We start from the raw sequence: 25,449 nt of genomic DNA, 5'->3' as shown, positions 1-25,449 counted from the left end.
TGTGATGGATTAATCAATTGCTAGGTTGCTTCCGCAAGGCTAATCCTTACATTAATCAAAGTTCTGGCTCTATATAAAGAGTGGTGGACCGGATAGAACGGCTCATTAGGTTATGAATTTAGGATTTGTTATGTTAGGATTGGAAGGAATAGGTCGAGATATTTGGCAGCAAACACGTCAATTAGATTAGGATAGGTTGAGATACTTGTCTTGTGTTTGGTGTAAACAAATAAAAAAAAAGTCAATCCGTGATGTTATTTAGGCGCATTCAAACAATGGTTAGGACTTACTGCCTACACAACTAGATATGTCACATATCATATGTGGCAGCTACAAATTTAAATGTGTAATGCTAAAAGTTACGATGAATAACTTGTGTCTTTATGCCTTTTTTGGTAGAGGCCAGATTAAATAGGATAAGTGCAATTAAATTTAACATGAATTACGTTTCTTGTTTGGTTGAGTTAAGTATATCATGAGTTTGATATGGATCTCATAGCGAATAGAAAGAACTAAACCCCTAAAAGAAGGTCCCCCCCGTCCCTTCAACCCCAACCATCTGGAATTTTTGAACCACAATCCATAAACAATACATTAAGTAAAAAATTTGGTGGTTCTTCAAACTAAATTTGCTTCGCACCAACATTTACAATTTGAATTGAATCACCTCTAAAATGTACTCACTGGTAGTATGAATCTAGAAGAGAAACTTAACTTTAAGTATGAAAGGGTGAATTCCACGATACTTGAGAGTAATAAAGTAAAAATAATCCTATTTTTAAATGACTATGCAAGACTTTCATTTTCCGACGTGGACAAATCAACTAGTTATCACCAGAACCATAAGAACACCAACACAAACACAAACGCAATTAAACCTATATATTCATACGGTAATGGTTGGAAAACATATACATGTATATATATAATCCTCTTTAATTATTCAAGAAGAACAATTCCAAACCTATCGACATGAAGTTCAACAGTGACTAGTAACTAGTACTGATCGCAATTCTGCGGCAAAGTCATTTGGAAGTGCTTTAAAAATAACTGAAAACGCTTTTAGTGAAAATAATTTCAAAACCAATTCTTAGTAAAAATACAAGTAAATTCTGGAAAAGCACTTGAAGTGCTTCCTAGAAGAAACACATAACTAGTGCTTTTTACGGGAAGCACTTCAAGTGTGTTTGAAACCCAAAAACATTTTCTCTAAAACCGTTTTTAGTCATTTTAAAGGCACTTCCAAAAAAATCCCTAATAGGAAAAACTTTAGGGTTGAAATTTTCATCCAAGAGAAGAGAATGCTATGTGGTTTTTATAAGAAATAACTCTGGTATTTTCATTTCTTAATGAATAAGGAATTACAACTGGTTTATATACACTTGTGAGAAATAGCTTAGTAACTAATTACACTTGGTTAACTGACTAATCTAGTAATTAGTTACATAGACGGTTGTAACAGACTTGTAACCAAAATACAACAAACTATATATGTGACTCTTTACACCCCCTCAAGCTGAACGGAGGAGAGCCGAGGGAAAGCTTGGATTGAAGGTATTGAAACCAAGCTTTAGAAAGAGATTTGCTGTGGATATCAGCAACTTGAAACTGAGTATTGAGATACTGCACTTGAAGCAGCTTGGCAAGAACTAGTTCACGGGTGTCATGATAATCAATTTCCACGTGCTTTGTACGAGCATGAAAAACTGGATTTGAGGCCAGAGAAATAGCGGAATCATTATCACACCAAAGAGTGGGAATGGTAGTGAGTTGAAAAGCGACATCTCTGAAAACTTTACATATCCATGTGAGTTCAGCTGCCGTGTGCGCAAGGGAACGATATTCAACCTCGGTAGAGGAACGAGCAACTGTATGTTGTTTTTTAGCACTCCAACTAATCAAGTTTCTGCCCAAATATATACAATAGCCACTGGTGGACCTACGATCAAACACACAACCTGCCCAATCAGCATCAGAGTAGGCAGTAAGATGCAAGGGACTCTTCTTAAACCACATCCCCTGATCAAATATACCTTTTAAGAACCTTAATATCCTTTTAATAGCTTGAAAATGTGAATCCCGTGGACAGTGAAGGAACTGGCATACTTGATTCACAACAAAGGAAAGATCAGGTCTTGTCCAAGTGAGATACTGTAATGCCCCGACAATAGATCGGTATTCTTTAGGATCGGCTAAAAGATCTCCAGTATGATCAAGCTTCTGAGTTCCCAGAGGAGTAGAACAGGGCTTGCAACCTACCATGGTTGTCTTGACTAAAAGATCTAAAGCATATTTGCTTTGAGACAGGAAAATACACTCATCGGATCGGTGAATTTCTAAGCCAAGGAAATAGTGTAAGGTCCCAAGTCCTTAATTGGAAATAAGGAACTTAGTTGCTGAATAAATTGTTGACAGAGAGAGGTATTAGAACCAGTCACCAAGATATCATCCACATATACAAGGACTAGCACAGGGAATGGTTGAAGTTTCACAAACAAAGAACAATCAGATTGGGAGTTTGTGAAGCCAAGAGAGACCAAAGCTTGAAACAGCTTGTCATACAAAGCCCGAGGGGCTTGCTTCAATCCATAGAGAGATTTTTTGAGTTTACAGACATAAGAAGGATTGGAGGGATCAATGAAACCTGGGGGTTGTTGCATAAAAACATCTTCTTGGAGATTGCCATGGAGAAAAGCATTGCTGATGTCAAGTTGATGTAAAAACCAATCATATTGCACTGCCATTGTAAAGAGAATGCGAATAGTGACAGGTTTGGCAACCAGACTGAAAGTTTCCTTGAAATCAATACCCTCTTGTTGATGGAAACCCTTAGCAATAAGATGGGCTTTGTACCGATCAATAGAACCATCAGGTTTCATTTTGATCCTGAAAACCCATTTGCAGCCGACCAAGTTTTGATGAGGAGAGGAGGTTACAAGAGTCCAAGTGCATGTGGATTGAAGAGCTTGAAATTCGTCAAGCATGGCTTTATTCCAGTGATCATACTTAGAGGCTTGCAAATAAGTAGTAGGTACAAATGAATTGGAATCAATATGATGCTTTGTGGCGGCTAACATTTTAAGCTTGAAAATTCCTGCTTTAGATCAAGTGAGCATTGGATGAGTGTTTGTAGGAACTGAGACTGTTGAAATTGAAGAAGTAGAATGCATTGGAGATGAAATGGAGGCTTGAGGTTGCTGTGTAGAATGCACCCGAGAAGAACTTGAGCGTTAGCCTTGAGAGAATACTGAAGAAGGCTGTGTTGCAGGTGGACTTGATAGAGGAAATGGCAGGGAGAACTCAGGTGATGTAGTGGAGGGGACAGAGGAAGAACAATGTGAAGAGCTACTGTGATGAAATGGAAAATGATCTTCATTAAAGAGAACATGCTTTGAAATGTAGACTCTGTTAGAAGACACATCTAAACACCGATAACCTTTGTGTTGAAGGCTATAACCGAGAAAGACACATGGTTTGCTTTTACCATCCAATTTTGATTGCATATATGGCTTGAGCCAAAGATAGCAATAGCAACCAAATACCTTTAACTTGGAATAATCATGAGGCTTTTTGAAAAGAATTTCCTATGGAGACTGAGAAGATCCAGAAAGAGGCATTCGATTGATAAGATACATTGCAGTAGAAAAGGCTTCTACCCAAAACTTGTGAGGAACTTTGGAAGCAACAAGAAGTGTCTGAGCAGTCTCAGTAAGATGTCTATGCTTGCGTTCCACACACCCATTTTGCTCAGGGGTGTGGGGATAACTGTACTGATGAGAAATACCATGTTGAAGCAAGAAGAAAGCAAAAGTAGAACCAGTGAACTCACCCCCTGAATCTGTTCGAAGAATCTTGATTTTATGGCCAAGTAAGTTTTCAACATATGCTTTGAAAATGACAAAAGTAGAGAAGACTTCAGACTTGTTTTGTAAAGGAAACATTCAACTGTATTTGCTATACTCATCCATAAAGAGTACATAGTACTTATAGCCACTAATTGATGAAACTGGACAGGGACCCCAGACATCACAATGAATTAAATCCAAACTATTTGATACAGGGGTAGTACTAAAAGAAAAGGGCAGCTTATGATTTTTTCCAATAGCACAATTTGCACAAAAAACTGAACAGAAGCTGAAGTATGAGGAACAAGCTTATTTGTATGTAAAATCCTTCTGAGAATGGTTGTGGAAGGATGACCGAGTCGTTTGTGCCATTGTTGTAAGGATGCTTGAGTGTTAACAAGTGCAGAATATGAAGCTTGGAATGGCTGACCTTGCAGAGGATAGAAACCATCCCTAACTAGGCCACGAAAAAACATCTTCCCAATGGAACGGTCCTTGATGACAGAACCATCAGAATCAAGAGTTAAAGAGCAATAATTGTCTCTTAGAAACTAATACACAGAGAGCAAATTGAATTGCATCATTGGCACATGAAGAACATTATTTAATTGAAAGGCAGCATGTGGTGTTTGGAGAATAGAAGAACCTGTATGATGGATTGGCATACCTTGGCCATCACTAGCATAAACCTTGTCTTCACCAGAGTACGAAATGAGGGAAGAGATAGTGGAGATATCATTGCTGACATGAGCAGTAGCACCAGAGTCCAGAAGCTATGTAGGCTGAGAAGAAGAGGCAGTAGAGGCACACATAGCATCAAGCTTGGCAGGTGGAGTCTCTGCAGCAAAGGCATGATTCATGTGAGCATAGCAGTCAAGAGCCTTATGATAAAAAGAATTGCATATTTGACAGAGAGACCGAGTTCCAGAAGAGCTATTAAATCCACCAGAGTTGCTATTGTAATTACCAGTATTATGATGAAAGGAACCATTACCAGGGCCAGAGTTGTTATAATTGCCATGATAGTTGCCTCGACCTCTGTTGTTCTTCTGAAAATTGTTGCGGCCATGATTATTGCGCTGGAAATTGGTGCGAGTGCTGTAGTTAAAATGTTGAACAACATATGCCTATGAGGGAGGAGGCATAGGTAAGAGGCCTTGCTGGAGAGGCGGAGCTTGAGCAGCAAATGCTTGAAATGGTTTAGTGAGAGATGATGAATGAGCTTTCTTCTTTCCATGCATAAAGATCTCTTTGTTCATGAGTAATCCATGAAGTTCATCTAAGGAAGTAGATGAAATTCAAAGCATTATCGAATCAATGAAAGATTTGTAATCATTGGAGAGGCCATTTAGGGTAACAACAATGAGATCTGGTTCCGACACCGGTGCTCCAGCAGCCATAAGAGCATCAGAGATGCTTTTGATACTCTGCAGATAATCAGAAATTGACAAATCGCCTTTTTGAATCACATGAGGACACGATCAGAGCTGGTGAATGTGCGCCGCCGAGACTCCGCCAAACTGCTGTTCAAGAATCTGCCATAATTCTCGAGATGAGGTGACGCCAACGGTGAACGGAATAAGATCTTCAGAGAGAGTGGAATTCAACCAGATTAGGATATTTTGATCCTTTTCAAACCAGATCTCGAAATCAGGATTAGGAACTGCAGAAGGTAATTGTCCCTCTTAAGCTTTGTAGGAACCATACAACTGATGTTTTGGATTGAAATTGAAGAAATCGAAGAATTAGGGTTTATCGGAGCTGAAATTGAGGAAAGAGGAGTGGGATTCTGAGCGAAAACTTCTGGATTTGCAGGCGAAGAGGTAGAAGACGCCATTGTTGATCAAGGATTTGCAGGGAGAAAACGAATTTGGGAAGAAAAATCAAAGATTGCAAAGGAAGCTAGGATCGGTGCGTGAGCAGAGAGGCGAGTGATACCATATAGGAAATAACTCTGGTATTTTCATTTCTTAATGAATAAAGAATTACAACTTGTTTATATACACTTGTGAGAAATAGCTTAGTAACTAATTACACTTGGTTAACTGACTAATCTAGTAATTAGTTACATAGACGGTTGTAACAGACTTGTAACCAAAATACAACAAACTATATATGTGACTCTTTAGTTTTACAAGAAAATGTATTATTTTCTTTCAATCCTCATCCTTTCGAGTTTAAAAAGACCCTCAATTGGTTCAAACTTGAGCTGACAACTCCCTTTGATTTGAACATAGTTTCAAATCTTCCTCTCGTCCTCCAATTTGGTCTGTTTTAATGCCACAAAGAATAAAATAATTGTAAAAGTACGGGCAGTGGGCACCAAGACTTAAAACAACAAAGACAAAGTGATAGGCATACTGCATACAGGTTTTATATCCCACATCCGCTGGTGGAAGAAGTACGTTAGTGAAGTGGCATATAAAAACACAAGCCAAACTTGAAGAAAAGCATACCTTTCTCGGCCTTTTGGCTAAGATCAAGTGTAGTATCTGTTCTTATTAGTTTAATATCTGATATGTGGACCAATGGTTCACACGATATTAAATTAAATTTTTTAGGGAGAGAGTCCATCACAATAGCTTGTTATTGGGGCTCTTGAGCATTGCCCAAGCGTTACACTATAGCATGGGCCTGGCGCATCCCACCAAATCTAGTTAGAATTTTCAAGCTTTCACTCTTCAATGGTCCAATATGTTAAGAAGTAGAACGGTTTTGAGGTTTTTTGGAGATTACAATGGTTGTGGCTAAAACACTAGTTTTGGGAGCATCTCCAGTTGTCTTTTATCCGTCAATTCCATTCAATATTTCACACAAATCACAAGCTTTCTATCATAAAGTCGCTTCTAACACTGAAAATGTATGAGAAAGTGACAAGCTTTCTATCATAAAGTCACTTCTAACACTTAAAATGTCTGAGAAAGTGAGGAGGGGTGTCATATTAGAGCATCTCCAATGAGAGACTAGATAATAGGGTATTCACCACTATTGTTAAGAACTTCTTTAGGACTCAACAAGCATATTCGAGTCGTTAACAAAGTATTTACCTCATTGAAAGAGTCCCTACAATGAATCCCCAAACAAATATAAAGAGGAAAAAAAGATTGGGAGTTTGAAAAGTAGCTCTTCGATCTCCAACAACCAAAAAAGAAAACCATATGAAACAATTTAAGCTGTTGATTTTAAAAGAACAAAAAAGAAAAGATAGATAACAAGTGCATTGTGGGGCTAGCATTTTCGCTGCGCTTTGCAACTTCAACATTCACGTGGGTTCAAGCCCACTTTCTCTAATTCTTCAAACTGGGTACACCATTTATGAGTCCTTATCCGCATCCTTACATTTGAGGATTTTTATAGGAATTCCGACGAATCCCTATACTTTCCTATACTTTAGGGACTTCTTTTTCGGCCCATTGGAAGCCTTATGTCCCTAAATATGAGGTTTATACGGTGGTAGGAACTCACCCTTGCCCTGGCCTCTCTTTCGTCACCTCCGGCCACCAGCTTGAGAGTTCGGTGGCATGTCTCTCCCATTCCGGCAAGAAATCCAGGGGATCCGCTCATTCGGGTCAGCACTTGGCTCTCACCACTTATAATTATCTTGGACAACCCAAAAACATTTCAACAATTTTGTGGGAGCTCGATCATAACTGCAACCCACTTTTACAAAATCGATTAGATAACCCAATTTTCCAAAAGTTTAAGTATCGAACTATTCCATGATGTGTTAAGAAAAAGAAATTAACAAATGGATGAATGCATATATGAAAAGAAAAAAAGAAAAAAAAAAAAGGAGATTGGAGGGTACATGATAAAGCATACCTTTCTCGGCCTCTCTTTCGTCACCTCCGGCCACCAGCTTGAGAGTTCGGTGGCATGTTTCTCCCATTCCGGCAAGAAATCCAGGGGATCCGCTCATTCGGGTCAGCACTTGGCTCTCACCACTTATAATTATCTTGGACAACCCATAAACATTTCAACAATTTTGTGGGAGCTCGATCATAACTGCAACCCATTTTTACAAAATCGATTAGATAACCCAATTTTCCAAAAGTTTAAGTATCGAACTATTCCATGATGTGTTAAGAAAAAGAAATTAACAAATGGATGAATGCATAAAAAAAAAGGTCGTTGTAACTACAACCATAAAGACAACAAGACAAATACAAACGATAATTAAACACAACCCGAACACTGTCCCAACTTTATGGGAGATTCTATCAAGATTCCAGGGTTGAGCTAGCAACCCACTACTATTCACACCAATACTGTCCCAATTATATAAAGTTAGGTCAAAATTTCATTCACAATTTTATATCTAGTAATATGGAGATACAACTCTTGTAGGACAAGGAAACAAAACCCTAATCTAATAAAAAATACAATCCTATAAAGACATAAAATACATACATTCATATTTTAATTTCACTCACTCAACATATGACTTTTATAAGTGATAGGCATGCATGTTTTATGTCCCATATCGACCACTGGGGACAAGTATGTTTCTGAAGTGGCCAATATAAACACAAGCCAAACTTGAGATAAAGCATACCTTTCTCGGCCTTTTGGCTAAGATCAAGTGTAGTATCTGTTCTTATCAGTTTAATATCTGATACGTGGGCCAATGGTCCACACGATATTAAATTAATTTCTTTAGGGAGAGAGTCCATCACAATAGCTTGCTATTGGGGCTCTTGAGCGTTGCCCAAGCGTTGCACTACAGCATGGGCCCGGCGCATCCCACCAAACATAGTTTAAACTTATACAAAGAACCGTTAGTCCCAATCAACCTTGCAAGATTAAAATGGCGAACGCAGAGCTAAAGCCTCCACTGCCTTTTTCTTTCTAGAAAGCTTCTGTTGCAACAACCTGCACAAGCATATGAATGAAATCCAGTGCGATGTATGGAATGTATGACAAAGGTGGAGTGTTGCCCCGGGACGAGAATTCTAAGAACTCACTCAACATTTGGTTCCTTGGCAACACAAAGAATATGAAACCAGTAAATGAAGGACGGAGGGAAAACTAAAACCACTAGATACTATTGCAATGACCGATACAAATACAAACCCTGACACTAAGGATTTTTCGTTGTATTGGACTCGGGTTATGTATATTAAACACCATGATTTATTTAAGGCATTCCAATCCGTGCGCACACTATGGCTCTGCCTCTTGTAACAGAATGCTGGATGCAGTTAGACAGAGATAGGGCTCAAGACTTACAGTTAAACCTTCCATCTCCGAAAAGTATATGAATACTTATCCTAGAACGTTTGAGCAAACTAACGAAACAAAGTGCTGTTAGCTGAAGAAAAAGGAACTATTGACGCAACACCAAATCTTCAGATTAATCTGTTATAAAATGAAAGGAAAAGTCGAAACATTTATATATCAGATGAAGAACACTTACTTGTATAACCTTCCTTTACCAGTAATCTCCACAAGAACATTTCCCATCTTTAAAGTGATGAAATCTACTAGCATCACGTACAATAATCTCTCGGTTTTTTATTAGAGATATGTACTTAATAGCAACATGACAATCAATGCAAACACGCAAATTCTTCATCACCCTTACTGGTACACCCTCAGGAGTGTTCATTAAGGCGAAAGCAATCGCCAACTTCTCACTATGGTGTGCCAAGTTATATTCTTTCTCCTCGTTATCCATATCATGCAAAACAGAGCCGATATCAGGCACATAACCATGCAACTTCAACTCTGATGTTAGCTCTTTAAGATACAAATCAATCTCTCTAGATTGGGGGTGCGATTTATCACCGATGCAGAACTGGTGAACTTGATTTTTAATTTCCAGCCAACTTATACCTGGCTCCTTCTTGACCTTTCTATCTCTCATCATTTTTCTCATCTCAGAAACATCATGCCACTTTCGAGCTAAAGCATGGATGTTCGAAAGTAGCACATAGGACGCTGAGTCCTGTGGATCTTGCCTAATAACTTCATCAGCAATCCTTCTTGCCATGTCAGCGTTCTTGTGGATTTTACATGCAGATAACAAAGTTTTCCAAATGATAGCATCTGCTTTAACAGGCATTGATCGTATCATTGCCTCGGCTTCCTCCAAACAGCCAGATCGGCCAAGCAAGTCAACCACACATGTATAGTGTTCTAATTTAGGATGTAGTCCATACTTTTCGATCATAGAGTTGAAGAACCCAAGTCCTTTGTCCTTCAACCCGCAATGACTGCACGCATAAAGCAAACTCAAGAAAGTAACATCATTTGCCTCCAATTCTTCCTCCTTCATCTCCTCAAACAGCTTAATGGCGTCCTCTCCTCGTCCATGAAACCCATAGGCAGAAATCATAGAACTCCACATTACAGCATCTCCAACTTCACTTTCCATGAAAGCTTTCAGAGAATCTTCAAGACACCCGCATCTCGAATACATACTAATTAACGAACTAATCACCGCAACAACTGTGCAAGCCCCAGCTTTAATTGCTTCAGCATGAATTTGCTGACCCTGTCCAAGTGTTGCTAATTCCGCACACGAACTAATAACACTAACAAAAGTGACCTTATCAGGCCTGAATCCAGCAATTTTCATCAAGTTATACTGATCCAACACTCCCTCGAGGTGCCCATTTTGAGCTTTTCCCGCAATAATAGTATTCCAAGCAACCACACTGCGAATTGGCATCGATGTAATCACTTTTTCTCCTTCCACCAAGCTACCCGACTTCATATACATATGAGCCAAAGAGCTCCCAACGACCAAATTAAACTCAAACCCGCATTTTATCACATAAGCGTGAACCTGACGCCCGGCACACAATGTTCTCAAACCAGCACAACCCCTCAGAACACTGCCCAAAGTGTACTCATCGGGCAAAAACCCCAGCTCGTGCATCTCAGAAAACAGACCCTGCCCCTCTTCGTTAAATTCAAACTGCGTCAACCCCGTGACCATGGCATTCCACGTAGCCACATTTCTCTCAGGCATTTCATCAAACACCTTCTGGGCACTTTCCAAATCACCCTTCTGCACGTACCCATTGATCAAAATGTTGCAAGACATTGTGTTTCTCCTGGGGAGATGACCAAACAAGGTTAAAGCGGCATCCAAGTCTCCGACTTTGGAGTACAAGTTGAGGAGGTGATTGGATACGAACTTGTCTGCGGAACACCCAGATGTGACAATCAAAGAATGGAGCTGTTTTGCTAAAGAGAGGGACTTGCTGGGGATGCATGCTTTGAGGAGGTGTGAGAAGAGAGATGGGTCTGACCATATCTGAGATTTGAACCCCTCAAATGCTTGTTTGATGTGTCCTTTGGAGCAGAGGTTTGTGAATTGTTCTGTGGCGGCGGCGGGGGTGGTCGAGTCTCCGACAACTTTGGAGGTGGCGGAGGACAGAAAGCGTGGGGATGGAATGTGCAGGGTGTTGAGTAGGGAGTAGAAAAACGACTTGCCCATACATCTGGTTCGCCGTGGCGGGTTCTGTTGAAAACAAGCAAGGAATTTTTATGTTACTAACTTACCATGTGGTGGTGCCCTTGTGTAAAATTTGAATTTAGGTCGGTGTGGACACTAGTTGGTTCGTTGTCAGGTATTCTCCGGAGTTGGCACTGCTCCTTGTCAAAGAGTATCTTCCTGCTCATTATATTGCAGGTTTTGTGCGTAAAATTTCTCAGACGCCAATTTGCTTAAGTGTTTGGCTTTTTCATCATGCATGTAGTTCCCTTGACTTTGAAATGTCATCTCAGTCTTTTGAGTGTGGGTGTGGATGATTTCAAAAGTTGAACGCCTTTTTTGGCTTGTTCTTTGACATGTCTCACCCTCAAATCTACTAATACGACTATAACTAGTTTGGCCAAGTTGGCTTTTATATTTTGTTGAAATTACTTTAGATTAATGACCTCTTAGATGTAATCTTGAATGTCCAATTTGATATTTCTATCTTTTTCTTAATTTTATAATAAAATTGTTGTCATTTCATCATATAATATAATAGTGGTTTCTCCTTCTATTCTTTCCTTTTATTTTTTCTAAACTATTATAACATGTATGAATAGTAATATCATCAAACTGTTTTTGCTGGTGTCAGACTGTGATGTACACATACAAGCTCTAATTTTATGTGCAAATTGTTCTGCCCATGTCTTAAATGGCTTTTTTTTTGGCAAGAGATAGCGATAATAGTTTAAAGTTTTAGTTGTTAGGAAGGAGGGGGATCAGTAAAAATCGAACTTGCATCAAAGTGCACAGACATAATTGTTTTCCGTCATTGCAGGAAGCGCCATCTGCATGTCTTAGTGTGTTTCAATGGAGTTTACAAATTCCAGCAGTAGAGATTAAAAATCAGGAGGGACTTTCATAGAAGAAACCAAAGGCCCAAGTATATTTGGTCATCAAATTACAGTACTTTACATGTGATTTAAAAAAATAACAGCTATTATACATTTTTACCAGTTATAGAAGTTTAGCCAAGTGTTGATGACGGTATGAGTTACACTATCTAAACAGCCACTGGTGTTGGAACTGCAGCAGGGACCCGGTTTTCAACTGGGATTTCAACGAATTCGGACAAGATTGCCCGGAATTCATCTCCGGTCATTGTTTCCTTCTCAAGAAGGACCTCCACGATCTTGTCAATGGCTTCGCGGTTGTTTCTTATGTGGGTCAACGCAATCTCATATGCTTCATCCGATAATCTCTTAATAGCTGAATCAATGTCTTCAGCAAGCTTTTCTGACATTGAGTTTCTTGCCATCATTCTCATAATGACGTCACCGCTCTGAGACGCGTCCATCAATGACCACGGTCCAATATCAGACATTCCGAAGGTGGTAACCATCTGCAACAATGCCAATTAAGTTTCTCAGTATGACAGAGCTAATAGTTTCATGTCATGTCACATTTAATAACACCAAGGATCACAGTAATCTGTGTCATCTGACGGTTTAAATTTCTATGAGAAGATAATGAATATGTTCAATTACCTGTTTGGCCAAACCAGTGATCTGCTGCAAATCACCAGCTGCACCTGTTGTCACCTCAGGCTCACCAAAGATCACTTCCTCTGCAGCTCTACCACCAAGCCCGCCAACAATTCTTGCAAATAATTGCTGCTTGGAGATCAAGGTAGGATCATCTGCAGGAATAAACCACGTAAGACCCCGAGCCTGACCACGAGGGACTAATGTCACCTTTTGGACAGCATCATGCCCTGGAGTCAATGTCCTGCATTGAGGAGAATACAAAACATTATTTGGGTTATTTAAGTTTCTGCTTCTACAATTTTAGTTATTTGAGCTTCATAAGAACAACCAATAAAAGACTAAAGTATCACTTACCCACATATGGCGTGCCCAACTTCGTGATATGCCACCAGACTTTTACTCTTTCCATCTGTCATTACTGTTCCTTCCATTCCAGCCACTATTCTATCAATCGAATCATCAATCTCTTTAGATGAAATTGCTGACTTCCCACGTCGACCAGCCAATATAGCTGCTTCATTAAGGAGGTTTGCGAGATCTGCCCCACTGAAGCCAGGTGTTCTCATGGCTACAACATCAAGAGAAACAGTTCCATCAAACTTCTTATTGCTAGCATGAACCTTTAAGATCTCTGTTCTTCCTCGTATGTCTGGGACATCAACAGACACCTGCCTGTCAAACCGGCCAGGCCTCAATAAGGCAGAGTCAAGAATATCTGCCCTGTTAGTCGCTGCAACCACGATAATACCAGTGTTGCCTTCAAAACCATCCATTTCTGTCAAAAGCTGATTGAGGGTTTGTTCCCTTTCATCGTTCCCTCCTCCAATTCCAGTTCCTCTTTGCCGTCCAACAGCATCAATTTCATCAACAAATACAATGCAAGGTGCATTCTCCTTGGCCTTCTTAAAAAGATCACGAACTCGGGAAGCACCAACACCAACAAACATTTCAACAAATTCAGAACCTGAGATGGAGAAAAATGGAACACCCGCTTCACCAGCAATTGCCTTTGCTAGCAGAGTCTTTCCGGTTCCTGGAGGGCCAACAAGAAGAACCCCTTTAGGAATTCGAGCCCCAACAGCTGTGAACCTCTCAGGCTTCTTTAAGAATTCGACCACCTCCACGAAATCTTGCTTGGCTTCATCTACCCCAGCAACATCATCGAAAGTCACTCCGGTGTTTGGTTCCATTTGGAACTTGGCTTTAGACTGACCAAATTGTAGAGGAAATCCAGGCCCACCTGGACCACCCATGCCTCCAGATGAACGCCTTGAGAGTAGGAACAAGCCTCCAATTAAAATTAGTGGGAAAGCAAGATTTCCAATCAGGTTAAATAAAAGAGAGCCCGAGTCTTCTTGAGCATTGTGTGCAGCAAAGTCGATATTCTTTTCCCTGAACTTCTGGAGGAGCTCTTGGCTTAGTCCTGGAAGTTGAACACGAACTCGCTGCAATCGGTTCCCTAACTCAGGAGAAACAGCCTCAACAATAGCTATGGTTCCATTCTCAAACAAATCAACTTTAGTCACCCTGCCCTTGTCCAGATACTCCAAGAACCTGGAATAAGACATCCTTGAAGAAGAGACGCCTTGATCATCGGCGGCCAAAGCATTCCCTGCTCCAAGTAAAGCCGGTGCTCCTATTCCCACATTCCCAAGCAACAACTTCAAAAAGCCTCTTCTTCCCTCGTTTTGCCTTTGGTCTAGCGACACCTTTGTGAGAACTGTTTTTGTCACTTTACCCAAGGATGGAAGAGCTGAAGGGTGCAAGAGATGCCTGCCACAAAAGTCCTTGCTCAAATTTGTCTTAGTACCGCGGGTAGATAACCCATTCCCCACAAGGCATGCTGATGATGCTGCCATCTGTAAGTACGATAACAAAAGGCACTTGCAAGTTTAAATGCCAAATCACAGATTACTGGAAACGAAATTGAGTAATTCAACAACCTATGCAGAAGAACAAAAGATCGGAGTATAAAGGAAATATGAGACCAGCTTAATATTTGATTGCATCTCAGTCCCGAAAAAAGTAGCTAAAACAAATAATTACTCGGAGCTCATTTGTTTCAAAAACAAAAAATTGGATTCAAGACGGATACCAAGCAGGCCCTAAATTTATCGAATCTCAATTCCTACCATCCTAACGATCTTAAGCCAAAAATGTCACATAAATAAACATTACAAATTAGAGTAATTCAACATTTAACAGAACAAGATGAATGAACATCAAGATCTTCACTCATACTGCAATAGTGAAGCAACCTACCGCCTTTTTACCCAACACATGCAATTCTTTTCAGTTAATATTTTCAGAAAATCCATTCAACCAAAAGCAAAAAATAAAAATAAAAAGCAATCAGGTGACATGAACTGATGGAGTGTTAACAAAGACGCAACTTTCTGGTTCAATAAATTCACAAAATAATGCAAATAAAAACTTAATCATTGAAAAATCATAGCTTTCTTCGAGAAGCAAGCATCCAGTTGACATTTACAGCAGCAAAAAATCCCATTGAGGAAAAGCACATCAAACACATGTCTAGATTTTGCTTGTTTTCCAAGTACAACCATGAAGACAGAGATACACAAATACACAGAACAGAATCACACAGCAGAAGAGGGAGAGAAGCGCGTACCTTTGAAAAATGGAGGATTTTTGTGAGGGAAAGGATGGGGATTTTAGGAAGGGGCGAGCAAGATAAATAGCTCGAATGATTGGGGATGCCAAATGGGATTTTTGAAGAAGTGGATGTGGTTTCAGAGCAGCGTACGTGGCTTATCGTTAGTGAGTAGGAGGACTTGGAAGTCGTTTAAGTTTTTTACTTTTTTATTTTATTTTTTTCTTAGGCTGGGGATCTGAAAATGCACGTCACTCAACTCTAGCAAATACTCGGTAGTAAAAAACGGATTACGAAGTTTTCTTAAATATAAAAACTGAAGATTTTGGGTTCAAAATCTGTTGTTGATGTGGAAGCCAAACATGTGGCCAGCAGAAGGCTGAAATGTCTCTGTCAGTCTTTCCGCTTCAAAAAATGATGGATAACCGTAGCTTGCCACCAGTTATCCTCCTTTTATAAATAAAAAAAAATCTCTAGCAAATATGACCATAACGCTTTAGCATAAATAAATTATGTTTATGTGTTCTGGTACAAATTTAATCCTTATTGATTAATTTCTATTAACAATTAATAATTTAATTCACTAACATTATTATTTGTCAAAAAAAAAAAAACCTTTTAACAAAATTGAAAAAAGAGAGCACGTCACTCACTTCAATTACCACGTGGACTGGACACAATCAGAGATTCAAACCTTTTAACTAACATTTTCTCACTCTCCAACTATTCTTCTTGTTGAAGTGGTGCGTGTCTACTTCAATCTCAAGAGGATTGAATGCCCAAACGTTTTTTGTACGAACGTATGAATTTATATTACTTTCAATTATATTTTGATATTTATCGGGAAAGTAAATAATTAATCAAGACTTTACACGAATTTAAATTAATTCTCCCGCCATGCTAAGCAAGGAAATATATCACACATGCCAAATACGGAAATATATTACGTCATGCCAAAAATATTCCTTTAAACTCGACATGTACCAAACTCACATGACCCAATACATGTGGTTGCACAGAGCTTGCTAGAGTGATTGAGGTGTGAAAGGTTACAAGGGTCCACAAGGCCCATGTAAACTCTTCAACAATGGAGACTTTGGTCTATTTGGGAGCACCAGAGTCCAAGCCCATTACTTGGAGTAAACAGATGCCAAGTGAGCAAATTGAAAAAAATTGAGGTTCCACCATAAAATTAATTGGCAATATGAGAAGTAGTCCAATCTCTTATAAGCCCATGCAAGGTCCATCATCTCATCAATGTGGGACTCATTCTCAACACGTCCCATCATGTGTGGCGAATTTTCGAACTTATCAATGTAGAATTCATTCTCAACATACCCCACGACGGGGTGACATGGAGTACATGTCACCGTTTGACTTCACACATGGGACAACCTGCTCTGATACCATGAAGAAAGTTGAGGTTCCACCATAAAACCAATTGACAATATGAGGAGTAGCTCAACCTCTTATAAGCCCATGCAAGATCTCTTATCCTATCAATGTGAGACTCATTCTAAACACAAATGAGATACTTTTCAACACCTTATTTGACAGTGACCTAACCTCAACAACCCATCACCCTATTCCTACACCAAGGCCCTGTTTGTTTGGGCTCATAGACATGAGTAGCCAGGATTGGCTTAACTTTTGTCATAGTCCCTTGTTTGACGCTGTTGAAGGATTATCTTTAATGAGACTAGGTGATATTCGCTTTCACTAAAAGCTTCACTGCTAATACCGTTTGAAAGGTCCAGATTACCAATCCTTAGCAATCATGTGGTTCCCCATCTGTGGTGACCTAGCTTGCCTACCATCACCACGACCTCTCATTCCAACTCTCAATCCCCTCCCAATTCCTTCTCCTAAGATTTCACCGGAACCCTGTGCACTCCCAGTATCTTGCCTTCGCACCCTCCCCTCCCTTTTTCTCAACGGCGGCGGTGAACTATGAGAGAAAAGAGAGAGATCAAGGTGGATTCTATTTAAGAAATCAGAAGCAAATCTACAATGATTGCGATTGGATCGAAGTCAGAATCGAAATCGGAGATAATGAGGAAGCAAACTTAGCAATCAAATTTTATTTTATTTATTTATTTTTTTTTTCGGAAGCTCTTTCTTAGAGAGTTCGCAATCAAGCAACCCATTTGATGCAAACTTGTCAGAAGAATTCAATAGCCTTGATTGGGTATTTGAATCCTTAGTTCCCTTTGCGAAAGGTAGTACAGAAAAAAAGTTAGTTTGAAACTCCGTGTGAGAGATAAAGAGGTGGGCACTAGGCTCGGATAACGATGATCAAAGATGACGATGATGGCTTGGAATAATGTTTTTTTCTTTTCAAAGGAAAAAAAAATTGTTGGTTTAAAAATTTGTTAGTCTTTGGTTTAAAAAAAAAAAATTGTTAGTCTTTTACTTAGTACGACACTGCACCAAATGTTTTATAATTCTTATCCAGTTTAGTCCAAGCAAAGTCAGTCCAATTTAGTCCCTAAAGCTAATCCAGTTCGAGATAATCTAGTGCAACAAACGCATCCTAAGACATGTTTTCCGTGAACTTTTTCAACCATCTCATCCTTTATATATAAAACGATTCAAATCATGTGTTTTATATGTTGGAAACAAGCTATTTCGGACACCTCTTATTCCTAAGTAGTTTCCAGCACACCATTTTACCCAACAAATTTAAGAGAGTCTTCACCCTCTATAAAAGCAAGTCAATATCATATAAATGGGGAGGAGGATACCACGCTCAACTGCAAGCAAAGGAGAAGAACCTCTTCTTCCAGGTACCGAAAATCTTTCTCTACCTTACTGCAAGCTTCCTACATCAACCACAAGTCTAGCCTCAAGCTTCCCACTGTCCTGCCTCCAACTTTTTTCCTCCTAGCTACTGTAAAACCTCCCAGCAAGCCATAACCTCAACCACTTTTCTCACATTCTTATCCTTGAAACCCTAATCTTCACCGCCATATATCTCTTCAAATATTTCTTTTGAAACCAAATCATACACTCTCATTTGCTAAACTTGTGGGTCTCAAGCTCTTATGCTAATTATTCTAATGTCTAGTATTTGTTCAGAGTTGAACAATCTTACTAAAGCCATTAGAAATACTTCATTAGAGGCAAAATTATCTGGCGTAACATCAAATCAAGCCCTTAAGAGCTGCTAGAAGAACAAGAAGTCGTTCCCTAGGACTTGCTTCTCCTTTGGAATCTTTTGAGCCTACTTTTTGCTGACTCAGAAATGGGGGACAGAAGGGCTTCATCCACCTTTTTACAATACAAGCCCAACAAACCTATGAATGAAAAAACCCAACAATTTCTTATTTGGAAATAAGGTTTCATTGTAATTTTGTTTTAATTGAAATTAGTTCCTAAACAAGTTTTTAAATTGTTAGTTTTAAAAAGTTACCACTTAGTACTACGGTCTAGTAATATTCTTCTTCACATGAGAGGTCTTAGGTTCGATTCTTACCAAAGACGAATTTGAACCGCATTATTGCTAACCAATTGTGAGACTAAGTCCATCTCTTCTCCCCTTAGTGTAGATAATACCATTTATTAAAAAAAAAAAATGAAAATAAAAAGGCCCCTAAGAATACAAAATTAATTAGGCGACTGCAGTGTTGGTGCTGTTGTCCAGAAAAATGGGGCGTTTCATTTCATTTCGAGGTGTTGGTGTGGTTATTCGTAACACTCGTGGCGATTTCATGGCGGCCTATTTACTGTGCTAGCTACGGAGGCGATTGCAATGATGCTTGAGTTTTAGTAATTTCTCCAATAAACCTTTAATTTAGTAGGTTATCCATTTAAATCTAATCATGTGTACCAAATGAGTCTGAATTTAGTATGATTCAAAAGGTTATCCATTCCAATCTAATCATGTGTGTCAAACGAGCCCGTATTTAGTATGATTTAAGAGATAAGAGTTATATGTATTAGTTCAAGTGTTTTAAAAAACTAGTTTTATGACTTGCCCAGGCGAGGCAAAGTTATGAGGAAAACATCTCTGCCCAGCAGAAGTGGGCTATATACTAAGCCTAAACTCCTAGGCTATCACCTCAAGCGCCTAGGCTGCCTCGGCGTATGAATTTTATTTTATTTTATTTTTTATTTTTAAAAATAGACAAACACAAAACGACCTTTTGGACAGGGTTTTTATTTATTTATTTATTTTATAAAGTTTACGTTTCTAACTTTTAGTTTCTATTAGTTTATTGTGACTTTATGATGTGAATTAGAAAAATAATAATAATTGTCAAATGTTGATTGCTTGATATGTTTGCTTGATTGTTCTAAAAAATCTCTCTCTCTCTCTCTCTCTCTCTCTCTATATATATATATATATATAAAGTATTAATAATAATTTTAAGTACTCGAGGTTGTCCATGAAACGTCTTGGTTTTGCCTTCACCCTTTAAAACATTCGACAGTTCTTTAACTTAAACTCTATTTCAACAACTAAAAATATCATAACTAAACTAGTTCTTGTTACAGTAATACTTTTTTGCCGCGACTCGTTTACGCTCTTAATCTAGTAATATTTCTTTTTCTCTGGAAGAGGTAATTATTGTTCACTCAGATATAGAAAACCTACATACTGGGCAACGACCATTGCTCTTCACCCAAGGCACAATGCATTCTTCATGAAACATATGCTTACAAGGAGTGAGCATAACCTCTTGTTTGGGCTCAAAGTCATCCAAGCAAATGGGACACCTCTTGCCATTTTCATCATTCTCCATTTCCTTCTCCTTCACAGCTATGTCTCTGTAATACAAGTTCACTCTCTGCGATATTCTCCTCCGTAAAGGATTGTATATCTCTTTCTTCAGCTTCTGCAACGCCTTCTTTTGCTCGTTATGGGTCAATCTGGAGTCTGCTTCAAGTCCTGGGGCGGCCGTATTCCATTGGTTACCGACCATCTGTCTAGCCCTTGGGTCTGCCTGTCGTGCCAATTCATCGCCAAGGACCAGAATATGAACTCGGGGACCTGGTGCTGCTGCTGAACTGCAAGTTTTCCATCAGTAGAAGGTGAGAGAAGGATAACAAATAAAATGTACGAGTAATGGCTGCGCTCGAAAGAGGCACATTAGCCGTTAGATCATATATGAACTGATGCTAAACCACATACGTATGCGTACTAATCATTTTACTGATATGTGAATCAATGACATGAAAAGAAAGAAGGAAAATCTGCATGTGAACTGTGATCTCGACTGCGATTACCCTGCTAAGCCAAGAGGTCTTGCAACCGCCAGCGTTCCCTCAAATGGTCGCCTTGAATCCGACGCACCTGTTCTGGTTACCTGATTATGCAACCAAAATAGTTTATGCCATATTCTACACATCGTATCATAAAGAAAAGGGGAAAGAAACTATACTTACTTGAGTTGCTTGAAAATCATACAAGGGACTACCAGAGATCCCAGAAGCCCATTCACCAAAATCGTCCTCAAAATTCCCGAAGTAGAGATCAAACGGCTCACGATAGGTAAGATAAGGACGAGGAGGAGTAGGAAGAGAATAGGTATTGTTGGTACTTCTGCTCATGATGTCTACGTTCTGCCTATCTCCGGAGTTTGCACTTCCTATGCAATATTGTTGATGTGTTTTCGGGTTCTGAGAGTTTTTATTCCTTCATCTGCTTCAAGGTATATATACATATATATTTGTCAATCAAGGTTGTCATTTTTTGTATTGCTGATGCTTTTTGTGGTGGCATGCAAGAAAAGCTACTAGAGATTCGACAGAAAAAGCAATGTAGGAATCGATTCCAACCCGTTCAGATTCTACTTTTCCTGTTTCTGCGATGTGATTGAGATAACAATGCATTCTATGGCAGAGGTTTCCCAGCAACGGCCGCACACACGCGTCCACTCAACTGAACAATCAAGCACTCATTCTTATGAGTCAATCAACGGTTTGCAGATGAGGTGCGCCGTGGATTCTGTCCATTGTAGTGCGCTCCCCAGTTCTTAAAGTTTATTCCCCCGAGTCTGAGCTTTCGGACTCTCAGTTGTCACCTTTTGGCCCCATTAGCTATCGCAAGGCATCTAAACATTCTTACATTTCTTTCACGGAGGATGTTGTATATCTCCATCTGTAATGCAAAACGCTTTAGATCCTTGCATTGCAAACATCTGTAATGCACATTGCTTTAGATCCTTGCAATGCAAGTAAACTCGGTATGATCTTCGATAGCATCCACCGTCTTGGTCGCTGTATTAATTTATTTGTTTATTTTTGCCATAGAACAAGTACGCTCGAGTTTTAGCAAAGTTCGAAATGCATTGCCAAATGTTCAATATGATTCCACAAGATCTAGTTTCGTTCAAGTAACGGAACCTAGCCCAATTAAAGGCAATTTCAACAACCGAGTGGCTCAAAAATCAGAGTAATGACCAGGTACGTTAAGAAAAGTATCCGTTTTCCTTTCTTCTTTTACAGCTAGCAGAAAAAGAATCAGTTCACAAGGTCCACGTTGTTAAACAATCAAACTTCAAATCCGAAGGGCTTGAATTTCATCTTTTTTAACAAAAAAGTTGCTTCTGATCCTTATTTTCTTCTCAATCGCGGTCTCCCAGATGTCAGACCTCCAAACCAATCTGCCACGAGTAAAGAAATAGCATAAGACAGGAAGAACTAAGAAGCTAAAAGCAAGGTAAGCAATCAGATGTGTAACCGATACCTCGTGGCCAAAGTTCTGCTTGCTGATACAATTGTTGATAAAATGCACAGATGCTACTTGCTCATAGTTGAAGACAAGCAGAAGTTCCAGAAAATTGAACCCACGGACATGAAAGCTACACGAGCTCGAAGAGGTACCACCCTGTATCGAAAGCCATTTCAGTCAATTAGATAAAGCTACCACTTGATTTGGTATTAAAAAGTGGAGTATATGCCAGAGTATGACGTTCTCGGAAAAGAATTTTCCCATCGCTCACTGCAAAAAAATCTTTCATTGTCTTTATAGAGAAATTACTAGTTTACAAACAATTTCCAACAGTCTATGATGAATTGAGGCACGGCTTAAATTTCAGGTACTGGAGGAGATGAAAAAATAGAGGAAATAAATAGCAGATGAGAAAATGGTGTACCAGAAATTCAATAAACTGACAGGTATCCAGAACCTAAACCCTGCACAAAATAATACAACAAAAATTGGAAAAATACAAGTTTATGAAATCTGAACTACAGAGTGAACATAAATAACAATCAGAATAAGTTTACCATAAAGTAATGTGGGAAGAGCATCTCTTCGATACTTCTCTGGAAGCTGTGAGAGTTTCCCTTGCCATAAATTGTTCCACGCAAAAACAACAGCAATAACACATGGACCAAGCACAATTTGATTCAACAAAACCTGGAAGAAAAGAAAGCTATGAGATACCTTCCAAATGGCTTCCGTTCAATTTTTATTTCCTCAAACTTTACTTTGTTTTTTTTTTCTTTTCTGAAGTTCCTTAGAGTCATGCTACCTCAACATTGATGTAAAAGAGGTCGTACCTTCAGCAGTAGGTTCTCTACAGTTTTCGCAGGCAAAGAATGATCAAGATACTGGTACCAAGCATAAGAACCAGGGCCGTACAAAAGAAACCCATAGGAAGTCATCCGCAGTGCACGAAGCCAATCATGGTGTGAGAGGAGAGCATGTGTTACATCCTAAGAAAGAGATTTTGGTCATCAAACACTAAACTCAAAGGAACACAAATAACAATGTAACAAAGCATCCTTACAAAACATAAACTATAATATTAGACAATACTAGACCAATTGACGGAGCTACAAAGAGTCGTTAAGCCTGGATGATGGACCACATAAATCAACTAGGAGGCACACCATATTCATAGCATTATCCATTATAAATGAATTTTCTAGCATTTGACTCTGCACCACCGAAAGGTTTGGTCACATACTTGAAGAATAACCCAAAAAAAATCAAGGGAATGCTTGGAAAGAAACTTGATTCTTTTCCACCTTCATTCAAGAGTTCTCCCGAAAAATGGACAACTTCCTTTTCTTAGGAACACATACAAGATTCGTCACTACAAAAAGGTTTATGGTAATATGTCTCAAACCTAGAATTGTGTTCGCTAGCAGAGCCAAAAAACTAAAAGAAATTCAAGATTCACAGCACAAAGTGCTGATCCATCATTGCACCCGCTACAAACTTAAAACCACAACCTTCGGTTAAGCAATAGCTTAGCAGATAACAACCTATAAGCTGGGAAATTGTGGCCTAACAGGGCCATCCAACCCATATTAGGCACTTGTTCTTTCTAGTCAGTTTAGCACATCTAGATCCAAGAGTTTTCTTCATTTAACACAATATACAACCAAGGAAACACCGGTTTAGCATTTGGGCCAACTTCGGTACAATTATAAGAAACAAAATCATCCTGCAATTTAATAAGTAGCTGCTGTGCTCAGAATTAGAGAACCAACTCTCAATTAACTGCAATTTACATCGCTAGAAGCTGAAAGTTGTTCTTTTCTCACTCCAAACCCCAACTATAAATAATTCCAAGCCTCAAACTTTATAAACCCTCAAACATTTTCTGAGCACCCAAACTCAAACTTTATAAACCCTCAAACATTTTCTGACCACCCAAACACTTTTCCTTACCCCACATTTTCTCAGCAACCAAACCCATCATAAAATTCCGATATTTATCTTTTCCTAATTTTCTCAGCAACCAAACACAGCATAAAATTCAAATATCTTACCTTAACTTTTCCTACATTTTCTCAGCAACCAAACAGCTTAATGAAACAAAGAAAGAGACGTTAACTTTGATAAACCTGTTGGTTTTCCGCCTCTGCTTTTCTCCAGCGCTGTGTGAGCTGAGCAATTGTATCTCCCGTCAGAGCCAGTGTGCCAGCCGTGGCGGCTTGCTTTAACGGAAACCAGTGACCTGCTCTTCCGGTTGCGTCCGCAGATTTGGAGGAAGACTGGGATTTGGAATCAAATGGGCGTTTTCTTTGCTGCTTCGGTTTTCTGGGTGATGAGTAGTTCCAACCCCAGAGGCCGCCATGGCCGCCACCGCCAAGAGCATTCATATTCTCAAAGCAAGGCAAATGCAATTGAAAATTGAGAAACGGTGTGCGTGCTGCGTTACTGATAGTGGACACGGGTCCGGTTGGCCCGGGTAGAGCTCCATTCAACCCGAATTAGACTAGTGGTCTTGCTAGTTTTTTTCTGATTTTTATTGAGTGATGCTAAAGCCAACCACATGATTTTATCTACCTTCAGATTAATGACTTAATTGGATTAATAGCCCCGTGGTAATAACGTAGTCATGCGTTAACAATTAATGAAGAGTTGACGAAATTTTTAATTTTATGGTTTAAATCCTAACACTTCACCACGAAGGTTTAAATACTAATTTTTTTTTACCACGACTATCTTACAACTACGCGTGGTATCACGGTAGCTATTAATCCAAGCTAGTGCTATTCACACTCATTTTTACTTCTCACACACATTGTCAATTTTCGATCATCAGATCGAATGGATTGAAGAAGATTAGCAACAAAAAATTAACAAGTGTTTGTGGGAGTGAAATAGGATGTGTGAATGTGATAGCACTTTCCTTAATCCAATTACGTCTAGATTTTTTTTTTGAAACAAACAATATTATCTATACTAAAGAGGAGGGATGAGCTTAGCCCCACAATGAGTTAACAATAATGTGGTTCAAACTCGTATTTGACGAATATTGAACATAAGATCTCTCACTTACAAGTAAAGATGAATACCATAAAATCGTAGTATTAAGTAATAATTAGGCCTAGATTAATTCAAGGGTTTTAAATAAAATGGTCCTTACATGACCTCATTTATAGGGACTAGGATTCTTTCCCCTCCTCTCAGACCATCTCTAACCGAGGGCTGGCCAAAGGTCTCGTTTTAGCCCTCTGGCCCTCCAAGATTCTCCAAGATATTAATATTTTAATGAACAGTACATGGCCATATTTGCCTCCATCTCCAACCGAGGGCCAGAGGGCCAGATG

The 25,449-nt window shown here is 39.2% G+C and overlaps 4 protein-coding genes and 2 non-coding genes across 9 annotated transcripts; 2 read left to right on the top strand and 4 right to left on the bottom strand.

Annotated features, from left to right (window-relative positions):
* Positions 1-6,297: 6,297 nt before the first annotated feature.
* LOC126612687 (U2 spliceosomal RNA) lies at positions 6,298-6,493 on the top strand. Its single transcript, XR_007619256.1, has one exon. It is a non-coding gene; the product is annotated as a U2 spliceosomal RNA (small nuclear RNA).
* A 374-nt stretch (positions 6,494-6,867) lies between these two features.
* On the bottom strand, positions 6,868-11,652 carry LOC126610245 (pentatricopeptide repeat-containing protein At2g41080). Of its 4 annotated transcripts, none has more exons than XR_007618436.1 (3): positions 9,262-11,652; positions 7,668-7,850; positions 6,868-7,505 (listed from the first exon to the last, which is right to left on the bottom strand). XR_007618436.1 is itself a non-coding variant. In XM_050278255.1 (2 exons), the coding sequence occupies exon 1, from the start codon at positions 11,290-11,292 to the stop codon at positions 9,277-9,279; it is 2,016 nt and encodes a 671-aa protein (XP_050134212.1). In that variant the 5' UTR covers positions 11,293-11,652; the 3' UTR covers positions 6,868-7,495; positions 9,262-9,276. The 4 variants fall into 4 exon arrangements, 2 of the variants coding, with proteins under 2 accessions (XP_050134212.1, XP_050134211.1); XR_007618435.1 differs by having other exon boundaries at positions 6,868-7,495; XM_050278255.1 differs by lacking the exon at positions 7,668-7,850 and having other exon boundaries at positions 6,868-7,495.
* Positions 8,397-8,592, top strand: LOC126612683 (U2 spliceosomal RNA). The gene has a single exon (XR_007619251.1). It is a non-coding gene; the product is annotated as a U2 spliceosomal RNA (small nuclear RNA).
* Positions 11,653-12,164: 512 nt separating the features above from the next.
* Positions 12,165-15,612, bottom strand: LOC126610244 (ATP-dependent zinc metalloprotease FTSH 2, chloroplastic-like). Its single transcript, XM_050278253.1, has 4 exons — positions 15,451-15,612; positions 13,173-14,677; positions 12,819-13,059; positions 12,165-12,673 (listed from the first exon to the last, which is right to left on the bottom strand). The coding sequence occupies exons 2-4, from the start codon at positions 14,675-14,677 to the stop codon at positions 12,335-12,337; spliced, it is 2,085 nt and encodes a 694-aa protein (XP_050134210.1). The 5' UTR covers positions 15,451-15,612; the 3' UTR covers positions 12,165-12,334.
* Positions 15,613-19,865: 4,253 nt separating this feature from the next.
* LOC126610255 (uncharacterized) lies at positions 19,866-21,085 on the bottom strand. Its single transcript, XM_050278266.1, has 3 exons — positions 20,821-21,085; positions 20,662-20,741; positions 19,866-20,442 (listed from the first exon to the last, which is right to left on the bottom strand). The coding sequence occupies exons 1-3, from the start codon at positions 20,983-20,985 to the stop codon at positions 20,007-20,009; spliced, it is 681 nt and encodes a 226-aa protein (XP_050134223.1). The 5' UTR covers positions 20,986-21,085; the 3' UTR covers positions 19,866-20,006.
* A 618-nt stretch (positions 21,086-21,703) lies between these two features.
* Positions 21,704-24,624, bottom strand: LOC126610256 (uncharacterized). Its single transcript, XM_050278268.1, has 6 exons — positions 24,238-24,624; positions 22,942-23,097; positions 22,666-22,798; positions 22,533-22,572; positions 22,124-22,264; positions 21,704-22,040 (listed from the first exon to the last, which is right to left on the bottom strand). The coding sequence occupies exons 1-5, from the start codon at positions 24,493-24,495 to the stop codon at positions 22,177-22,179; spliced, it is 675 nt and encodes a 224-aa protein (XP_050134225.1). The 5' UTR covers positions 24,496-24,624; the 3' UTR covers positions 21,704-22,040; positions 22,124-22,176.
* Between the last annotated feature and the right edge of the window lie 825 nt (positions 24,625-25,449).

The sequence above is a fragment of the Malus sylvestris genome, chromosome 17 (assembly GCF_916048215.2).
Source record: "Malus sylvestris chromosome 17, drMalSylv7.2, whole genome shotgun sequence".
In the NCBI taxonomy this organism is placed as follows: domain Eukaryota; kingdom Viridiplantae; phylum Streptophyta; class Magnoliopsida; order Rosales; family Rosaceae; genus Malus; species Malus sylvestris.
The sequence above is the reverse complement of the archived record's forward strand: the minus strand, read 5'-3'. Positions and strand labels throughout refer to the sequence as shown.